This window comes from Gobio gobio, assembly GCF_949357685.1.
Source record: "Gobio gobio genome assembly, chromosome: 13".
In the NCBI taxonomy this organism is placed as follows: Eukaryota; Metazoa; Chordata; class Actinopteri; order Cypriniformes; family Gobionidae; genus Gobio; species Gobio gobio.
In genome coordinates, this window is record NC_137106.1 from 47,783,577 (window position 1) to 47,805,652 (window position 22,076).

Consider the following 22,076-nt stretch of genomic DNA (forward strand, 5'->3'; position numbering starts at 1 on the left):
GAGACGGGGAGAGCGCATGCATACGTGAGGGCATCTCTGCCTTTCAGGCTGCTGGAAGTTGGAGAGGAAGCCATTAACCTTGGGTTGGACTGCAATGAAGGAGAATTATTAGGCAACGTTATAATTTTATGGAGGGAAGCAATACAAATAAATTCCAATGGCTGGACAGGATAATTGGAGGCGTTGGAAGGTTCTGTAATGAGCGCTGGGGTTGGAGAGACTTGCTCGTGATTTATGAGACTTGCTTCTGAATTATCACATGGGCCTCATCTCTTGCCGTAGTCTTTACGTGAAGGAGGGGTCAGGGGCTCAGGTAGAGAATGGCCTCCACTTTAGGTCCATTCATGCCCTGCTGCAGCAAGTTTAAGAAGCTGAGGTCTTCTTGATCAAAGTAAATAATCATTTTCTTAACACTTCTAATAATTTTGACACTGAATATGCTTAAAGCGGGAAAAAATAATCTATTTAGCAGCAGCCCAGTGAAAAAATCATCTTAATACAGCTTAATACAGGTCCCCCTTTTGTTGCCAAAACAGCCCTGACCCGTCGAGGCATGGACTCCACTAGACCCCTGAAGGTGTGCTGAATAGACCGTTAAAAAATATGGACGACGCGACTTCATTGGCTGAAGTAGTAACTGAAGCCTCCGGAGGTCCGAATATGGCGCTGACATTGGGACCAAGTCTGCGCAGTAGAGAGCAGGAAGTATAGCCGCGATATCAAAAGCCCGCCCACACTCTCGCAGATGAAGAACAACTCATGGAGGGGCGGGGGTTAGGACCTATACTGGGACCAGCCACCTGGGGGCAATCGAGGCGCAGAGGCTTCAGTTTCTGAGAGGAGGTCTACAGGCTTGGTGTGCTGTGGTATCTGGCACCAAGATGTTAGCAGCAGATCCTTTAAGTCCTGTAAGTTGTGAGGTGGGGCCTCCATGGATTGGACTTGTTTGTTCAGCACATCCCACAGATGCTTGATTGGATTGAGATCTGTGGAACTTGGAGGCAAAGTCAACACCTCAAACTCGTTGTGCTCCTCAAACCATTCCTGAAGCATTTGTGCTTTGTGGCGGCGCATTATCTGCTGAAAGAGCCACAGCCACCAGGGAATACCGTTTCCATGAAAGGCTGGACATGGTCTGCATCAATGCTTAGGTAGGTGGGACGTGTCAAAGTAACATCCACAGGGATGGCAAGACCCAAGGTTTCCCAGCAGAACATTGCCCAAAGCATCACTGCCTCCGCCGCCACGCCTTCTTCCCATAGTGCACCTGGTGCCATGTGTTCCCCAGGTAAGCGACACACACATACCAGGTCATCCACGTGATGTAAAAGAAAACGTGATCATCAGACCAGGCCACCTTCTTCCATTGCTCCGTGGTCCAGTTCTGATGCTCACGTACCACTGTTGGTGCTTTGGGCGGGGTCAGGGGTCAGCATGGGCACCCTGACTGATCAGCGGCTGTGCCGCCCCATACACAACTAACTGAGATGCTCTGTGTATTCTGACACCTTTCTATCAGAACCAGCATGAACTTCTCGAGCAATTTGAGCTCTTGTAGTTCGTCTGACTTTGATCGGACCACACAGGCCAGCCTTCACTCCCCACGTGCATCAATGAGCCTTGGCCGCCCATGACCCTGTCACCAGTTCACCACTCTTCCTTCCTTGGACCACTTTTGATAGAGACTGACCACTGCAGACCGGGAACACCCCACAAGAGCTGCAGTTTTGGGATTGCTCTGACCCAGTCGTCTAGCCATCACAATTTGTCCCTTGTCAAACTCGCTCAAATCCTTACGCTTGCGCATTTTTCCTCCTTCTAACACATCAACTTTGCGGACAAAATGTTCCTTGCTGCCTAATATAAGGATTAGGAGGCCTAGGCGGAGTCCCGGTGACCAACGCCCGAGGTGGAGCCTGGGTGCCGGAGGACTGCGGCGCAGATGGAGTGAGTGAGGACTGCAGTGGAGCCTGATTGACCAGGGCGAAGCCAGAGGAACAAGGAAGCCGGAAGGACGACGGACCCGGGTGGAGCCGAGGTGGTGAGGAGCCAGGGTGTAGCTGATTGGTCGACAGGCAGAGGTGGAACTGAGGGCTCTTGAGGGACAAGGCAGAGCCCAGGACTCCTCATGCCAGGACAGAGCTGGGGACCGGAAGTCCCAAGGCAGATCAGGGCTGCATGGCCAAGCTGATGGTGGAGCTGAGGGGCTGAAGGGATACAGCAGAGGCAGAGTCGAGGAAATGGCTGGCTTCAGTGGAGCATGCTGGAGAGGAAGACTGGGTGTGGAAGAAGGCTCCGTGATGGACAGGGATGGTGGTGATGAAGACAACTCAGTGCTAGATAATGAGGGTAGCAACAAAGAACACTCTGTGATAGCTGAGACTGGTGGTGACAAAAAACACACTGTGATGGACAAGACTGCTGCCAATGACAAACCGCGTTTGTTTTCCGCGCCATGTTTAGGGGCGTGAAAAATGTTGATGTTCCTGCAATTACAGACCGGCCGGCATCTATAAATTATTAATTCAAGAATGTTGCGCAAGTTTACTGCAACAATGGAGCCGCGAACTTCACATATGACCAGTTTAGTCGATCCAGGTAAGCGCTCGTTGTCACAGCTGTAAACACAACGGCGTTCTTCTTCTACGAGGGAGTTTGGCGACACTAAATTTGTTTCCAGGCGGACCGTTAAAGAACACAACACACAAGTCTCGTGAACATTCTGTAGAATTCAACCAATCAGATGACGACTTCGAAACTCCTGAAGTGTTTCCAGATAAGTATGCCAAATGCCTCAGACATTCAGCCAATGGTCCGTGAGCGTGACCGCCTGAAACCAGTGGTGTAAAGTATTTGAGTAAATGTAATTAGTTACTGTACTTAAGTATCCTTTTGGCTAAATATGTAGAGTATCAAATATATAAGCAACTTTTACTCTCTACTTGACTACATTTACGAATAAGTAAATGTACTTTTTACTCCAATACATTTCTGATGAGTAATGTAGTTACACATTACATTTTGCATGGCACCTAACTTTTTCTGCAGAAGTTTGCTTCTGCTATAAAGAAGTGATATTGCATTTGCCATATTTGGTCATTGAAGGTACTATATATTGTGTGTTTTGCCTTTACTTACCCAAACTTGTCAACAAGGCTACTTTATGTGATACTTTACGTGCATTAGCAAAATTTGCTAAATTTGATTTATGAGATGAGTTCATGACTGCAGCAGGTGATGAGGCCGAAACCAGGACATGCAGTTAGGGTTGGGAATCGAAAATCGATTCCGATTCTGGAATCGGATACTTAAGATTAAGAATCGGATACTTGTTATAAAATAAAAATTTAGATTCCTCTTTTCGATTCCTGAGAGCATTTTCTTCCACCTGGAAATCTGCCAGGACCTTCCGCACATCTAATCTGCCAGGACTTTACGTGGTAATCTAAACATCAGTTTACAAGATAAACCGTGGGAAGCGCTCAAAAGTGTGGCCACAAAGACAAAGCTAAGTGTAATTATTGTAATAATCTAATATGTTGCAAGCAAGGTGTCACGACCAACATGTCTAAGCATCTGCGGTTGGTTCACCACGTCGAAATAAAATAATGCACAGTGTTTGATTCATTGTGCATCCCTTCATTAGCCGACACTAGTACGGTGATAACTCCACAAAATGTTGCGTTTGAGACACCATTCTCCCTCGCTTCGAACGGAAAGCTCACACAAAAAGAAATTGAGGAGTGTCACAGGTCGATCACAGCGTTCATAGTCAAAGGGTTGCACCCCTTTTCTGTTGTCGAGTCATCATCGTTTAGGTAGGTGTTACTTTATAGGGAAATGTTTTTTTTTTTTTTAAACTCAACGTACTCCTCCAGGTCACTGTAAAATCCAACAGTTGTTCTTACTAAGACTTTTTTAGTAAACTTAACTTAATGTCCAATAATTTGTTGAACTTACTTAAAACAATTAAGTAATCTGAACTATTTGACTGGTTTGAGTACCATTTTGCCAAAGCAAAAAAACAAGCAGGCAGACGGGCGGGCGGGCAAAGTGTTTTTGAGGTGGTGCAATTTTGTATAAACTTATCACCCATTTTCTCCACTTCCTCTCACCATAATTGTGATTAGTGTTCCCTTTGGTTAGACACTTGGAACTTCATTCATATTATAGTAATTAACGTCCTATTAATGCAGCAATGCAACAAGAAATCATAGTTGTATGATTTCAAAAGAAGGGAAGTAATATATACAGTGAAGAAAATAAGTATTTGAACACCCTGCTATTTTGCAAGTTCTCCCACTTAGAAATCATGGAGGGGTCTGAAATTGTCATGTCCACTGTGAGAGACATAATCTAAATAAAAAAATCCAGAAATCACAATGTATGATTTTTTAACTATTTATTTGTTTGATGCAGCTGCAAATAAGTATTTGAACACCTGAGAAAATCAATGTTAATATTTGGTACAGTAGCCTTTGTTTGCAATTACAGAGGTCAAACGTTTCCTGTAGTTTTTCACCAGGTTTGCACACACTGCAGGAGGGATTTTGGCCCACTCCTCCACACAGATCTTCTCTAGATCAGTCAGGTTTCTGGCCTGTCGCTGAGAAACACGGTCTCATCTGACCAAATGACTTTCTCCCATGACTCCTCTGGATCATCCAAATGGTCATTAGCAAACTTACGGGCCTGGACATGTGCTGGTTTAAGCAGGGGAACCTTCCGTGCCATGTATGATTTCAAACCATGACGTCTTAGTGTATTACCAACAGTAACCTTGGAAACGGTGGTCCCAGCTCTTTTCAGGTCATTGACCTGCTCCTCCCGTGTAGTTCTGGGCTGATTTCTCACCTTTCTTAGGATCATTGAGACCCCACGAGGTGAGATCTTGCATGGAGCCCCAGTCCGAGGGAGATTGACAGTTATGTTTAGCTTCTTCCATTTTCTAATGATTGCTCCAACAGTGGACCTTTTTTCACCAAGCTGCTTGGCAATTTCCCCGTAGCCTTTTCCAGCCTTGTGGAGGTGTACAATTTTGTCTCTAGTGTCTTTGGACAGCTCTTTGGTCTTGGCCATGTTAGTAGATGGATTATTACTGATTGTATGGGGTGGACAGGTGTCTTTATGCAGTTAACGACCTCAAACAGGTGCATCTAATTTAGGATAATAAATGGAGTGGAGGTGGACATTTTAAAGGCAGACTAACAGGTCTTTGAGGGTCAGAATTCTAGTTGATAGACAGGTGTTCAAATACTTATTTGCAGCTGTATCATACAAATAAATAGTTAAAAAATGATTCATTGTGATTTCTGGATTCGTTTTTTTAGATTATGTCTCTCACAGTGGACACGATGACAATTTCAGACCCCTCCATGATTTCTGAGTGGGAGAACTTGCAAAATAGCAGGGTGTTCAAATACTTATTTTCCTCACTGTATATAAAATATTTGTCCATTAATGATATACAACATAACTATATTTAATGTCAAATAATGATCTTTTAACATTATTTTTGCTAATATTTATGGCATAACCTTTTAATTGAGTTGATATAATCCCTCTATATTTGTCACAATATCATTTGACCATGCTTGAGTGTGTCACACACAGACTTCAACATTCAGCATGCAGAACACAACAATGGTAACAAGGAATTTTTGTTTTATTTCTTTCTTTATTTTTTATTATTATTAATACGACCTTTACTATTTTACTTGCTGTCATTATTCGGGTTATACTGACAAAAGACAAATAGTAAAATAAAGCTAAAAATAGTAAAACGAAGCAATTAATTTATTCATGCCACAATGCACTCTGGGAGTACACTTCCTCAGATCCCAGATAGAATTAAGTTGACAAAACTTAAACGGTTTAAGTAAGAATGTAAAGTAATGCTTACTTAATTGTTTTTACAGTGTAGCACCTGTAGACTATTGATAAGTAATAAATAAGTGTTGAATGGAGTTCAGTTGTTGCTTTTTGTCTTCACTTATTTTTTGAAGTTCAGCTTACTTGAGAATTTTAAGGCAATCGGTTTCCTAATATTTTCCTAGTAATGTGAGCACTAATAACAAGTTAACATAACTAACAATTTTGAGTTAAGTATACTTCATTAACAAGTTTTCTGTACAAATTTTGTTAAGTTTTGCCGACAAAAAAATAATACGCTGCTTTACTTGAAAATTTTAAGGCAATCGGTTTCCTCACTTTTTCTAAGTAAAGTCAACTTATTACGTTTTACAGTGTACCTCCTTGAAAATGAAAATCATGGCCATGTTGGGTCTATGAACGCTCCCTGTGGGAGCCACGTTTATGACGGCAATCTCCATTTTAACATTTAAGGTCCTGTATTCTGTATCATTTAGTCCCAAGAAAGATGAGAACGGTTCCAAAAAGGTATTTATTATATGAAACAAACCAAATCCATAAATGAGCAGATAACGTGAGTGTGCTAACAAAGCAACACAAACAATACCGGACAAAGAATGAAAGGAAATGAGGAACTTAGACATGGTGATGAACTACAGATGTGTGCTCGTTGATGAATGTCCATGGTAACTAATCTCTGGAGGGAAACTAGAACAAAGGGAACTAAACACCAACAGAACGTGACAATTATATTATTGTATTATATTATAGATCGTATTATTTATTATAATAATAGCTATAATTTATGGCTTTTGATGACCAATGTATGATCTTATTCATTATTAATCTTATTGTTAATCAAATAATTTCCTTGTTTAGCTATTATTTCATTTATTAATTATTTTTTATAAGATTATTTATCTTAAATTATTATATTTTTGTCTTTTTTTTAATGCTAAACATCTGAAAGATTCTGCAGTGGTGTATAAACAGTTGTTGTAGTCATGAATTACACCTTGACATGCAGTAAAACTGGTACTGTGTCCTAACAAGCGCTGATCTAACAAAAATACAAGTAATAAGCACTTCCCCTTACATGTTAATCTGGGATTTGCTCCTAACCTGCCATGACAGATTCAGATATTTTGTTGTGCTGTGTTTCTTTGGTATCGTCCTAACATTAGTGTGTTATTAACAATAAATATGAAACAGACTCATTCAGAAACCTGCTCTAAAGAGTCCGGGGTGAACTGGGACACATTCTGCCATTGAGAAAGTGTCCCTATCAACCTGAATTCACCCCATGTGACATCGGCATTGACATCATTATAGCAAATATGAGGATTCAAGATACATTTACAGCATACACAATCCCATGTGTACATTCACTCACCTGGTTATCAAATTTGAGTGACTGTGTGCCCACTAGAAACCTGATGGCATCTGTCTCAGCTGTCTGAGCTGTCAGGGCACGCGCCTGAAAACATGCGGAGAAGACGACAGCCGATGCATTAATCATAAACAGCCAAAATACAAGAAAATACAATACATATATGACACAAAATGTGAGCTGCTACCTACCTAGGCTACATTTTGGGCATCATAAGTATGTTTTATATATATATATATATATATATATATATATATATATATATATATATATATATATATATATATATATATATATATATATATATATATATATGTGTGTGTGTGTGTGTGTGTGTGTGTGTGTGTGTGTGTGTGTGTGTGTGTGTGTGTGTGTGTGTGTGTGTGTGTTTATAGTAGTATAATTTAGTAATAAGCACCATCTCTTTTATTTTTTCCATGGCATATGAAATATGAATATGGCAATCATTTATACATATACTTACATGTAACTGATATGGTATATTATCATCTGATTCCATACTTATACACTGTGTGATAGATATGGAATGGAACATATCTCTCAATTTGCCATGTAAAGATGTTTTAATAACCATCTGATATCAAACGAGTAATTATTACAACAGTGAAACACAGGTGCCAGTTCATAATGTATCTATATGAGAGTGTGTTGTGTAAAGGAAATGAAAAGGTAAACAGAGCTACGGTACCTGAAACTCCAGGCCATAAATAACCGGTGCGTCATCCTCCATCTTCAGTCATTCATTTATTCATTTATGATTTAATTCAGAGTATTCTCTTGTTTATCAAATACTAATGACATGTACAGCAGTTCCGCGAAAGTAAAATGGAATTTACGCAAACGGCGTACGGGATCTCACGTAACGCTGTTCTCTGTGAGTCGGTGCGCTGTGTTTTATGAACGGAAGTGTTTTTCGAGAATACCAGCCTCCTCCGTAGCGTGGATGTTTGACAACTTTCGCACACCGTAGTTCTCTTCTTATGTCAGTGCGCATGCGTGTGTTTACACTGCTGTCATCAGAGCGTTCATTTCACTGAAGGTAAAGTCATGTTTTTACTGCTTTATTATAATATAATTTTCTCTCTGTGCGTAAGTATTGTGAAGAATAAGACGGTCTCCTAAATGTCAATTCAACGGTTATTGCCTTTTAGTCTACATTCGTGTTGTTGCTACAGAGCTCTTCAGACATGAAGCATATTATTGATAAACTGTATTGTAGTCATAATAATTCTATTCTAACATGTTTTGATTTCTATCATCATTTATATAATGAATCCATAGAGTTGACATTCTGTAATTCTTATTATTTGGAAACGAAAAAGGTTCAATGGTTTGATTTAAAAAGGCTTGTTGTCAAATCATATTATCTAGTCTTTTGATTTGGAATTGCATAAGTATTATTTCACAAACTCCAGATTATTTAACAAAAAACTGAGAAACACATTAATAATGACCCTGTGAAAGAGAAGTGTGCTTGTAGTGTATCTTAACAGCAAATTTAAAAAAAAAAAAATTCTTGCAGATAATATAATAATAATATTAATGAAGTACCAAAGAGAGTACACTTTCATGACTTAAGTATGCTTTAAAAAGTGCAGTTTGTAATGAATTATGTCAAATCTAAATGTTTAGTACATTTTAAATCATTATGCTTTAATAAGCTTGTTGTGCTTTAAAGAAGTTCATTCATTTTAATGTTGGCTAACATACTAAGCACATGTAAAGTACTTAATTATAATTTTAACTGTAGTTTGTTATTCAACATTACATTTAAATTGAATATATTTTAACCCTTGTGCTGTGTTAAAAAGCTTGTAAATCAGTCGTTGTGCTGTATCCTCCTGGGACCCAGAAAAAAAAGTGTTTGGAATTTAGTATTTTCTCATGTCATTACATTGTTTAGAGCATAAGAAAAAAATGGGGCGGGGGGGACATTTTTGAAAAATGATATTTTATTCATATGTTATGATATGTCCTCTGTAGTTGACACCAGGACTGAGTTGTTTAAAAAAACAAATGACATGAAATTGCATATATAGGCAAAAACAATGGAATTTATTTTTAATTCACCAATTTTTAGGTTTTTTTTAAACAAACTTTGTTTAAAGATGATTCTGAACTATGTTATGAAAGATATAACGAAATGCATTGATATACCATGTGGGTAAAAATGGCCATACTTGGATTTTCCCATTCAATACAATGTATCCATACGCTGCATCTAATTTGCATATTAATGTGTTCTTGGTGCAACATGTAATGAAAATAGAAGTGTAATAATGGGAGTGATAATTGGCAACATTTTCATAGTAATATCTAATATTTCATAGGAATATTGATATGTAATTTCTTTCCCTATTGACTTGTTGTGTCTCCAAAATGCCTGATAAACATGATTTAATGTTTATTAAAAAGCTGGCGTCCACTACAGTGGACATTTATGAAATCAATGCCATGTTCTGTAACACAAAGTCATATTTTCATTAGAAACCCCCTTAACATTTTCCTGAGATGTCGATTTATAACAAACAATTTGAAAATTAATCAGATTTAAATTATAATTAAAAAATATTATCATATTTCCATAAGAGTGCTAAACATTAGTGTCAGCCGTTTTTAAAGACTAAGAAGAAGTTTCTGTCATGGTGAAACCTCTAAACATTTGGTATCTCTGCAAAGCCCCGAATGTGCTCTTTACCGGACATCCAGACTGTGACATGTGACATGTATTATATTAGAGAAATTCACTAAAATATAATGTCCAATACAATGGACAAAAGTCTATCCGTGGGTCCCAGGAGGATATTAACGTCAAATATTGTTTTTGTCGACTTTTTTTCTTTCAATTAGCAATTAGGACGGGTTTTGTATTTCGTTTTAATCTGATTGATCGTAGGCCTCATTGATCTGCGCTTATGCACCTCAGTGTTTGAGTGAAAAAAAGCAGTATTTGTGGATAATATTGTCAATATTAAATAAAATATGAAAAAAGGCACTGTTTATCACACTAGTGTGATTTATTGTTAACTAGGAAGTTTGTTTTGAAATGCTTTTATTTTGTACAAAATGGTCACACTTGGTGTTCTGGGTCAAAAATGACCGGTCCACAAAGATATTGCATCTCGTTATGCTATATTGTCATCATATATTTTATTTTTTTAAACTGATTGATCTGATCTGAGGATAAGTTTTCTTTGTGAAAAAGAAAGCCTGTAATACTCAAAATAGTTTTTGTGTGTGTGTGTGTGTGTGTGTGTGTGTGTGTGTGTGTGTGTGTGCGTGTGCGTGTGCGTGTGCGTGTGCGTGTGCGTGTGCGTGTGCGTGTGCGTGTGCGTGTGCGTGTGCGTGTGCGTGTGCGTGTGCGCGTGCGCGTGCGCGTGCGCGTGCGCGTGCGCGTGCGCGCGTGCGTGCGTGCGTGCGTGCGTCCACGCATGCACAGGTCCGAGGCCTTTATCTTTGCAAGTACACATGTAAATGTGAACATGCTCCTGAACACTAAATGTTTCTCTTATTTTCGATCTCCCCATTCATTTTCAGTGGATGGTCATTTTTGACCAATATGCTCAGATCATTGAGGCCTACAATCAGTCAGTTTCAAAAAGAAATACAAAACCTGTTCGAATTGATAGAAAACATGTTGACAAAAGGATTGAACACAATATTTGGTGATGATATTGATATAGCATAACGAGAGATTTATGAGCTATTTTTTTAGGCCTCTCACTTTTGACCAGGAACACCACAGGTGTGACAAGGTGGGGGGAAAAAATCTAAAAAAAAGTACAAAAAATGTCCCCAAACTTTTGAGAAGTGGTTATACCCTGTGTGAGCGAAGTCAGCAAGTTTGAATCCAATGCGAATAACATTTTTAGGAAAAAGAAAATCATCTCAAAAATCAAAGTGCAATCTCGTTACAAATTTGTCATTACAAATATTTAAATGTTTATTTAAAGGGTTACTTCAGTGATTCAAACCCGGTAGTATATTCAAATGATCAGGCTTCCCCCCCTCATATCCCCCTGAGACGAGAGATTTATGTATTTTATGTCTGGATAAAATCCTCAGATTACGCAAATATCATCGTTTTGCGTCATCAGAGGATTTTTTGGCCAGAGGCTAGAGACTACAGCCAATAGTAGAGCTAGTTCTGCATGTTTTCAATATGGGCGGGATCTCACTCACAGAATGTAAGACACAGACTGCCGCTCGGATATTCATAACAATAATTCATACAATAATTCATACATACAACATGCATGTATGAATTATTCCTCATAATAAAAAAATAATAAAAAAACACCTTTCTTTTCCTCTTTCTTCCCTTTTCCCCTCCCTACTCTAGCCTGTGCTACACTGAGCAATGTACATGGACTCAGTATTTCAGGCACTTGTTGCACTTACTCGACTCTTCCTGTACTCCCAAGTTGTAAGTCACTTTGGATAAAAGCGTCTGTGAAATGCATAAATGTAAACGTAACATTCATAGTGTTCTGAATGAATTTCTATGAAAGTTAAGCTTCCACAGGCATGAACTGAAAACACGTCAGACTGGACACACACCGTGAATGAATGTGAGGCTGTGAATGAATGACAATGCAGCCCATTTTAGTTTCGGTTTAGAATTAGCACCAATTCGGGGGCGGGTTGCTTGAAATGTGCGTTCATTAGCCTATTATTCTTAATGAGAAACACAACAACAAAACAGTACAATGACAAACTCACTTAAATAGGAGCTTTTACATTTTGCTTTGAAAACAATCTTCCGCGATCATCTGATCTGTCATCTCCTCCCTCTCTGATGAATGAGATCTGACTCCTGCTGTGTTTGTGCTGTGACTCTCGTTCGGCTCGTGCTGTATTGAGCTGATACATTCAGTTTTTAACTGTAGTGTCTGTTCTCTAACTGAACTAAATGATTTTATTACTTTAACAATCAAAATGACGGTGGGGCGGTGCCTCGGTGGGCAAGAGATGTAACCGGTAGGCGTGGCTTGGGAGTGGCCTCGTAGGGCAGCGAAGCAAGTGCATTCTGGGAGTTGTTGTCTTTCATCCACATGAGACAAAAATACATTTCCTGTCTTTTCTCAGTCTAGAAGGCACCAACTTCTAAAATAATTTCACATTTCTACTACATAAATGACCCAGTTTAAATACACATTCATCTTTCCAGCTGTGAAGTACCACTTTAATATATTTAAATACATAACAAACAAGTTTCAAAAGGAATGGCATTAAAGGGATAGTTCACCCAAAAATGAAAATTCTGTCTTCATTTACTCACCCTCATGATGTTCCAAACCTGTATGAGTTTCTTTGTTCTGCTGAACACAAAAGAAGATATTTAGAAGAATGGTTGTAACCAAGCAGATAGCGAGCAACTATTGACTACCATAGTATTTTTTTCCCTGCTATGGTAGTCAATAGTTGCTCTATCTGCTTTGTTACAAACATTCTTCTAAATATCTTCTTTTGTGTTCAGCAGAACAAAGAAACTCATACAGGTTTGGAACAATTTGAGGTTGAGTACATGAAGACAGAATTGTAATTTTTGGGTGAACTATCCCTTTAAAGTATGGCATTTATCATACATGCTTGTCAATACATTCAGCAGTGCACTTTAACCATATTTCAAAGACAAAATACTAATAATTATAAAATTACATATAAATTTGTACTTAAAGTGGTACATCAGCGCTGGGAAGATGAATGTGTATTTAAACTGGGTCATTTATGCAGTAGAAATGTGAAATTATTTTTGAATTTGGTGCCTTCTATACTGAGAAAAGCCAGAAAATGTATTTTTGGCTCATGTGGATGAAAGAGTGGGTGTAACATAATTCGAATATACTCCCGGGTTTCTATAGCCTGGATGCCAGCCGAACTTAGCCCCGCACACAACAATTGTGCTCGGGCAGTTCGGTCTGGACTTTCTCCATAGAGAAGTAATTATCCAATGAAATTGTCAGGACGGGCTTTAGACGATGATGGACAGATGATAAACAGTAACGTAATCATCCACGTCATCAAAGGCGCTTGGGTTGATTTTATTCTAATCCTAAACGGAGAACTTGTTCGTATATGCATTCACCTTTACTATTTCTCTCAGAAATGATGATCGTGTTGGTAAGTACTCTGTGTATCCTTAAATTCTTTTTGTACAACACCGGCAAAGATCGTTTACACTCATCTTCTTCTTCTAACGTAACTTATTCCAGCGTGCGTGACAGGGTTGCCAAGTTTTTACAACAAAACCCGCCCAATTGGCAATTGATACTCAAAACTAGCCAAAAACAAGCCCAATAGCTTTCCGGGGGGGTTCTCCGGGAAACAAATGGCATTTGGGGGGTAACATATGTGTTATTTTGGCAGGGCTGGTAGCTAAAATTCGCATTCCTGGGTCTGTATATCACATAATTGGGGTCGCTTCAACCCGCAGACATGGCAACACTGTGCAGTTGAGTTCTGTTGACATTTGACAACCAACGTTATGCGTGGCTCCGTTGCTCTGATTGGTTCTAGGTCTATCCAATTGAGGTTTTTCCTGGCTCGGTTGAAACACGCCCCATAATCACAGCCCAACGGAGCAGAATCAGACTCATATTCTGACTAGAATTGAGTATGACGACGTCAGGCTAGGGTTTCTTACAAAGCTTAATGCTAAATCACTGGTGACCCTACAAGTCCTACTTAAGTAGGTCGTAGAAACACTCAGCTAATTGCATTTAGTATAAATTTAAACTATAATACATTTTTATTAAATTAAAAATATGATGCAGTGTCTGAAAGCATTACATTCAGTTCACTTTTAAATATGTTATACCGTAATAAGAATGCTAAAGTGTACTTCTTTTTCACAAGGGTGTTTTAATGTGTCTATATATATTAGGGATGGGCGATATGGACTTAAAAATGTATCCCGATATTTTCTAGTATTTATTGCGATAACAATATCAATGACGATAAATGTAGTATCATTCCACATGTTTTTGGATACAAGTGAAAGCTGCAAGCATTCTTGAGAGACTCAGAAAAACAAACAATGATCTAGTAAAACGTACCTTACATCAAATAGGCTCCTATAATATATTATATATTTTATATATATTTATTTATTTATTTAAAATTCCACACCAGCCTTTTCAGAAATGGAAAAGTTGCAGATATAATTGTCTTCTGTAAAAGTGCAGGTAATGTTTAAATAGTGCAACTGTGCTGAAAAACACCACACAATACAAACAATAATAATTCAAATCAATGACAAGTTTTACATGTAAACTGATTATGTATTTATTCATACACTCATGGTGCAAACAGTGGTAAAAATAGCAGAAACAGCTAAAGTAATTATCCCAAAAATGTCTTCAGATTACAAAAAAGTTGAAAATAATGATTTAATGATAGAACTTCAGTAATTTGAGTTGATAAGATAATAAAACCACGAATTCTTCTACTAATAAAAATAAACTGGACTAAGGAATAATGAGCTTCTGGGTTCATGAATATTAATCACTTTGTCAGCGCTCATTCAAACTGATTTGCTGAAATCAAAACACAGTAATAGGTGCACGCCAGCCAATGAGATTCCCGTTTGTGCATTCGTTTCTTCCTGTTCATGAAAGGCTGAATAATTCCAAATAAACGCCATTATTTTACAGGAAAATACAACAAAGCATATTGTTTACATGTAGCACATCAATTCTGTGTGGTATTAGACGCTCTCGCTCTCTCTTTGAGTGTGTGTGAAACACTGAGCGCTCTCAGTCGCGCGCCTCACACTAGTGTTTAATGTGCGGCAAATACACTGCGCATTCATTGAGTTGAACATAAATAGTGTGCTTTACCGATCGATTGAGACAGAGCGAATCTCTTAAGCGCTCAGCGAGTGAAAATACATCTGTATGGTTCAGATTGCCCTCAGGTAGCCCCTCGTTTAGCTATTAACTCTTCCGCAGCTTCCACCATAGTTGTTTTCGCTCTGCACGTGAGATGCGGATTCAGTGCCGTCCCATCACGCGCTGCGCGTAGGACACCAAGTGCTGCGGGGGCACCACAAGAAAATCTCTCTCCAACCCCCGTTCAGCTATACAAAGTGACGAACGCAGCCACCGCGGCCATCATAAAGTAATAACGCTTAATCTGCGTTCACACCGCCGCCGGCGAGAGCGTCAAAGTGGCCGGAAGTCATCAAGACGGCCAGTGGCGGCACTGTGCGGATGGGTCGCGCCATCAACTAGGCTTTATCGTTATTATTGCGGGAAGACAAATTCTTATCGTGGGGAGAATTTTTACCGGTATATCGCAAACGATAAGATATCGCCCATCCCTAATATATATTCATTGATCTCTGTTTTGTTTGACTAGGAATCACAGGGAACATCCAGGCTGGAGTCATGGACAGCAGTGAAGGTCCAGCTCAGAGGCCTGTTACACTGGAAATAGATGGAGCAGATGAGACGCTGGAAGCCTCCGTCCCGCCCCAGACTGACCCAACAGAAGCATCTTTCCAAGAGGAGAGCATCGACCTGGACGCCGAAGCGTTTGCTTCACCACAGGATTACAGCACCCACACGGAGAGCTTGATAGACAGGCTGAATGACCAGATGATGGAGAGCGTGATGATCTCAGACTCCCCTAACAGCGAGGAAGAGGACGTCGTTCCCATCGACTCGCTTTTAGGGCAGAGTGAAGGTGAGGAGGTGCTCGAGTCCAAAACACCGGATGGAGATACAGAAGAGCGAAAAGACGACGATGCTGCTGAACCTGAGGAGACGACAGAACCTTTATTGGAAGAAGAGATTGAAGAGGAAAAGATTGCTCAGGCGGAAAACAAAAGGGAAATTGTTCCCCCGGACGACTCAAACCCAGAGGCTCCCAAAGCTCCGGAGATGGCGCTTGAGATGAATACGGATGCGTCCCCCAAAGAGGAGCCTGTCCCGGTGTGTACTATCTTCAGCCAGGCTGTGCCATCCAAAGCACAATCCCTGATACCTGACGGCTTTCAGCCCACGCTAGTAAAATCTCCAAGCTTTACCATCAGCAGCGCAGACACCCCCAACAAACTCATCCCTCAAGTGTGCCAGCCCAGTCCCAGCCTCAGTAAGTTCTTCACCGATAACTGCGTGGTCAACCCCGCCTCGGACTTCTTCGATTCCTTCACCACATCCACCTCTTTCATATCAATCAGCAACCCGAATGCAGAGCCGCCCAAGACGGCCGCCACTCCAGAATCTCCGCCTCAGGAAGCTGTACCGACCAGCACGTACTTCGCCCCGGTGGCTGCAAAACCGCAAGTAAGTCCTGTGGAGCCCGTGAACAAGCTCCAGGCCGTGTTCTCCAGCGGTGACGACCCTTTCGCAAGCGCTCTGATCACCAGCGAGCTGGATAAGCGCTATGATGCCTGGCTTCCCTCAGACGACACCAGGAAAGTTCTGATATCAGTGGCCACACAGCAGATCAGTCCTGTTCAGATAGACAGAGAGCAGCTGGCCATGCCCGGACTCAAGTTTGACAACCTGCAGGTCAGTGCAATTTCGCAAAATTTCTTTTTCAAATGTCAAATTTGAACAATGTGATGCATGAAGATTATTTTAACATATTTTTTGTGTGTCCCAAGCAAAAATAACATGCAGGTTTTGAATTGTAATAATATTTCACAATATGACTAGGCCTGTCGCAATAATCAATATATCGATATATCGCACAATATATGTACATGACCTTTGTGATGCAATACACTCACCTAAAGGATTTTTAGGAACACCTGTTCAATTTCTCATTAATGCAATTATCAAATCAACCAATCACATGACAGTTGCTTCAATGCATTTAGGGGTGTGGTCCTGGTCAAGACAATCTCCTGAACTCCAAACTGAATGTCAGAATGGTAAAGAAAGGGGATTTAAGCAATTTTGAGCGTGGCATGGTTAGGGCTGGGCGATATGGAGCAAAAAATATATCTCGATATATTTTGCTATATCTCGATATACGATATACATCTCGATATCTTTACAGGAAAAACAACCCCCCAAAAACTACTGCAAAAACAAATATGCCAAATACCACAAAGTCTTTTTTTTTTAAGTGCAAAGAGGTAGGCAGTTCATGTAGGAACAAAGTAGGGATGCAACAATACAGCAAGTCCACAGTTCAATACATACCTCTGTTTTTTTTTACCACGGTTTTCGGTTCGGTTCTGATGGCTAGTCGCATCAGATTTTTGCTATTCTAGCCGAACAGCAAGAGCTTAAGGAGGAACAAAATACTATTTTTTTATTGCAATACTCTTTCTTTATTTTACTTAAAAGACTTGAAAAATGTTACTTAAACTTAAAACTTTACTTTTAAAAAAACTTGTACACATTCCTAGTGTACTGTACAATAAAAAATAAATATATATTTATAAAGATTTACACTGGCAGCTCAGAGCTGTACAGCTGCATTTAAGTATGAAATTGAATTAATAAATGTAAAAATAAAACACAACATAGACTTCCCTATAAAATATACATTGATTCTTATTAAAGCTACTGTATTAGTTTTTTAGTCAAGAGCCGTGAGTGATTTTGTCTTTGTCTTTTGTTATTTTATTAACCACTCAAAAATGAAAATTCTGTCATTGATTACTCGCGCTCAAGTTGTTTTAAACCTGAATAAAGTTCTTTCTTCTGTTGGACATAACATATATTTTGAAGAATATTGGAAACCAAACAGTTGCTGGTCCCCATTGTAGGAAATAATAATATGGATGTCAATCGCTACCATCAGCTGTCTGTGTTCAACAGAAGAAATTAATACAGGTTTGGAACAACATTAGAGTGAGTAAATAATGACATAATTTTAGAGTGAACTGTGCCTTTAAGGACAAGCGGCAGCGTGTTCACTATAGGCTGCCCTGCTGTCAATTTAAGACTTTCACGCATCTAATATACAAACACACGCCGATTTTACTTTCACTTTAGACATAACCGACTGTGTTTATGTTAACCTTGTGTGTATTTGACAGTATTAGCGCAGTAATATTTAGTCCAGTAATCACTTGTTTGACAGGCTTTTAGTGCGCGCGCTCGGGAAAGCGCATGGTGCCCTACGCGCAAGGCTTTAAAACGCATGCAAATAATGAATTTTCATTCAAAAATAAAACAACTCAAATCAAGGGCATAGTAAGTAACCTTCTCCTGCAAGCAAGCCGCTCTCTCTCCGTAGTGTACAGTCGCGGAAGTTCTTGTCTCGCAAAGTAATGCTGCCTAGGTAAACTGTATCTTGGATCAAGTGTTTGAGAACCAACTGTCGGCATTCATGGCAGTAGACATCTGTCTGCTGTTCGTCCGACGCCTTAAAACCGAAGTATCTCCATATAATGGAGCCAGTTGTTTTTAAGACGAGTTCTGTAGCCTCCGAGCTGGTTGCGGACGCTGCCATGACAACACGCGAGGGGAGGAGGAACAAAAGCAAGGAGGCGGGGCGCGACCACAGCACAGAGAAGGCAAACAAGCAAAGTGGCGGAATTAAATATAAACAATATATCGATATATACGATATGTCAAAATCCATATCGTGTTTAAAAAATATCTCGATATATTTTAAATATCGAGATATCGCCCACCCCTAGGCATGGTTGTTGGTGCCAGACGGGCCGGTCTGAGTATTTCACAATCTGCTCAGTTACTGGGATTTTCACACACAACCATTTCTAGGGTTTACAAAGAATGGTGTGAAAACGGAAAAACATCCAGTATGCGGCAGTCCTGTGGGCAAAAATGCCTTGTTGGTGCTAGAGGTCAGAGGAGAATGGGCCGACTGATTCAAGCTGATAGAAGAGCAACTTTGACTGAAATAACCACTCGTTACAACCGAGGTCTGCAGCAAAGCATTTGTGATGCCACGACACGCACAACCTTGAGGCGGATGGGCTACAACAGCAGAAGACCCCACCGGGTACCACTCATCTCCACTACAAATAGGAAAAAGAGGCTACAATTTGCACGAGCTCACCAAAATTGGACAGTTGAAGACTGGAAAAATGTTGCCTGGTCTGATGAGTCTCGATTTCTGTTGAGACATTCAGATGGTAGAGTCAGAATTTGGCGTAAACAGAATGAGAACATGGATCCATCATGCCTTGTTACCACTGTGCAGGCTGGTGGTGGTGGTGTAATGGTGTGGGGGATGTTTTCTTGGCACACTTTAGGCTCCTTAGTGCCAATTGGCCATCGTTTAAATACCACAGCCTACCTGAGCATTGTTTCTGACCATGTCCATCCCTTTATGACCACCATGTCCCCATCCTCTGATGGCTACTTCCAGCAGGATAATGCACCATGTCACAAAGCTCGCATCATTTCAAATTGGTTTCTTGAACATGACAATGAGTTCACTGTACTAAAATGGCCCCCACAGTCACCAGATCTCAACCCAATAGAGCATCTTTGGGATGTGGTGGAACGGGAGCTTCGTGCCCTGGATGTGCATCCCACAAATCTCCATCAACTGCAAGATGCTATCCTATCAATATGGGCCAACATTTTTAAAGAATGCTTTCAGCACCTTGTTGAATCAATGCCACGTAGAATTAAGGCAGTTCTGAAGGCGAAAGGGGGTCAAACACAGTATGGTGTTCCTAATAATCCTTTAGGTGAGTGTATATCGCCCATTATGTTTACATGATAATGAATGTCACCAACATTTTACTCGATTGTGCTGTCATCTTGTATGTTTTCCGTGACGGAGGCGAAAGTGTTTCTCGGGCAGTTCCTTCATACACAGAGCAGTTATCTACAGGTGAAAAAGGCACCATTTGAGGCGTTATAGTGTCTACTAACTACTGACAGTTTGAAAGAATAAGCCCAAATGGACTCGATTTCAAAGCCGCAATCCCCTGTTCCGCTGCACATATTAATGTCAACGCAGAATGACGAGTGTTAAAGCCGTTTCACAAGGGAAAATGTTTATTTACTATTTATTCCATTTTTTATTTTTTTATTTAGGATAATATATTTTTTACCCTTAATTTCCAGGATCTAAAGAATTAAAACGTTTTCATTTGGAAGTGTGTAGGTCTACTTGCATTATTATGCTGTTATATTAGGATTATATATTCAGTGGCATAAAATAGTATTAAAATGTCAATAATATCGTTTATCGCAATTATTTCTGGGACAATGTATCGCAAAACAAAAAGTAGTTATCGTGACAGGCCTAAATATGACTGTTTTTGTTGTATTTTTAGGTTTGATACGCAATAAGGCCCTGTTTACACAAGTACGTTTTAATTTTAAAACGCATAACTTTTGCTACAGTTACGCCTGTCGTCTACACTAGTGTTGTCACGATACTGGAATTTCTAACTTCGTTACGATACCTAAAAAGTATCGATATTCGATGCCACGGGGAAAAACACTGCATATACTGTCAAATAGATATTTTTAATATAATGTCTTTTTTGTCCGTCTATTGAAAGTCTAGGCAATTAAAAATGTATTCTGAAGAGATCACTTTATATGATAAAGCTTTTAAGCATTTTCATATATATATATATATATAAAAACTTATATATAAACGTTGATCAATATCGTATGTTGATCTCATACATTTTTGCTAACTAATTGCGTTGCAAAAGCTTACAACACAAGGAAGCTTGATTTCAAATTGAATTTAAAAAAACGAGTAAACACTAATAAAATAAGAACAAATATAAACAAATTACAAACAATAGCACAAATAAATACAATAGAATAAAGATACCAATGAAATAGACTGCTTTATTTTTTCAGGTAAGTCTAACAGTATTCAAGTAAGAAACTGAATTTAAAATCAAAATGTCACGATTATAGTCTGCTATAGCCTATTTGCTTCTCATTTATTAAATCCAGGCAATTGGCTGATGAAACATTGAATAAATGTAAAATACAATTTATACAAAACAAAATGCACTTTAAAGAAAGGCTTTCTACAAAACAAAACTTAATGAAGTTCTGACTTCTGACATATTGTGCCTCTTTTCACTTTTCATAATCAATATAGCCGAGATGAAATTTAAAAATAACATAATATTTAAACATAAACAGGAACTTCCTGAAAATTATCTGAAAGTATGAACTATACAGAATTGGGCTGGGCGATAAATCGATTTTATCGATTAAGTCGAATGTGTAGTTTACGTCGACTTGTTTGAATAAAAATCGTTTTTCTCTTTAACACCCGCCAACGCTCCCCTCTGGGCTCCCGTAATGGCTCAGCAACCCATCTAAGGGGTATTGTGAAAGAAATAGTCGAATTTAATTTTTTTATGTGTAAACCTCTTTGTGGCAAACAAGCACTTTTATTTTAAAAAGACATTAATTTACCACTATAACCAGTAGATGGCAGCAGAGGAGCACTTATTGACTTATTAGCCATACACTACCTAATATATATGGACAAAAGTAGGAGGACACAAAGTCTCATGAATAACAAAACTTTCCTTCAAATTGTGACTAAATTACCCAGAAACCAAGTGAAGAGCTCCTTTAATAGTCACTGAAGCTGTCGGTCAGTTCAGTGTGAGACTATAAAAGAACAATGGTAACCTATATTTAATAAGAGCAGAATATTTACATTTTCCCTATATTTTTTTGCACATTACTGTTGTTAATAAAAGTTAATTTGATCTGCATATCAATTCATAAACCTTTGATATGTATATTGCAAAAGATATGGTGCCCATTTATACTGTGGAATAGCCGGGGTTTATTCACATGCTGAAAGTTTTGGACCCCTGGTAGGTTCTACCAAGCCGCAAATATTTTACATAAACAAA

General features: G+C 39.3%; 2 protein-coding genes across 4 annotated transcripts in view; one reads left to right on the top strand and one right to left on the bottom strand.

Moving 5' to 3' along the window:
• eipr1 (EARP complex and GARP complex interacting protein 1) overlaps positions 1–8,158 on the bottom strand; it is a 100,218-nt gene extending 92,060 nt beyond the window's left edge. Inside the window, exons 1-2 of the mRNA XM_079833226.1 lie at positions 7,971–8,158; positions 7,265–7,348 (exon numbers count right to left, since the gene is read on the bottom strand). Coding sequence (XP_079689352.1) covers positions 7,265–7,348; positions 7,971–8,012 — 126 coding nt within the window. The 5' untranslated portion in view covers positions 8,013–8,158. The remainder of the gene's footprint in view (positions 1–7,264; positions 7,349–7,970) is intronic.
• A 96-nt stretch (positions 8,159–8,254) lies between these two features.
• trappc12 (trafficking protein particle complex subunit 12) overlaps positions 8,255–22,076 on the top strand; it is a 76,250-nt gene continuing 62,428 nt past the window's right edge. The window contains exons 1-2 of one of the 3 annotated variants that reach the window (XM_079833220.1): positions 8,255–8,321; positions 15,644–16,800. In XM_079833220.1, the coding sequence (XP_079689346.1) occupies positions 15,673–16,800 (1,128 nt within the window). In that variant the 5' untranslated portion in view covers positions 8,255–8,321; positions 15,644–15,672. The remainder of the gene's footprint in view (positions 8,322–15,643; positions 16,801–22,076) is intronic. The other 2 variants (XM_079833221.1, XM_079833222.1) reach the window with 2 other exon arrangements.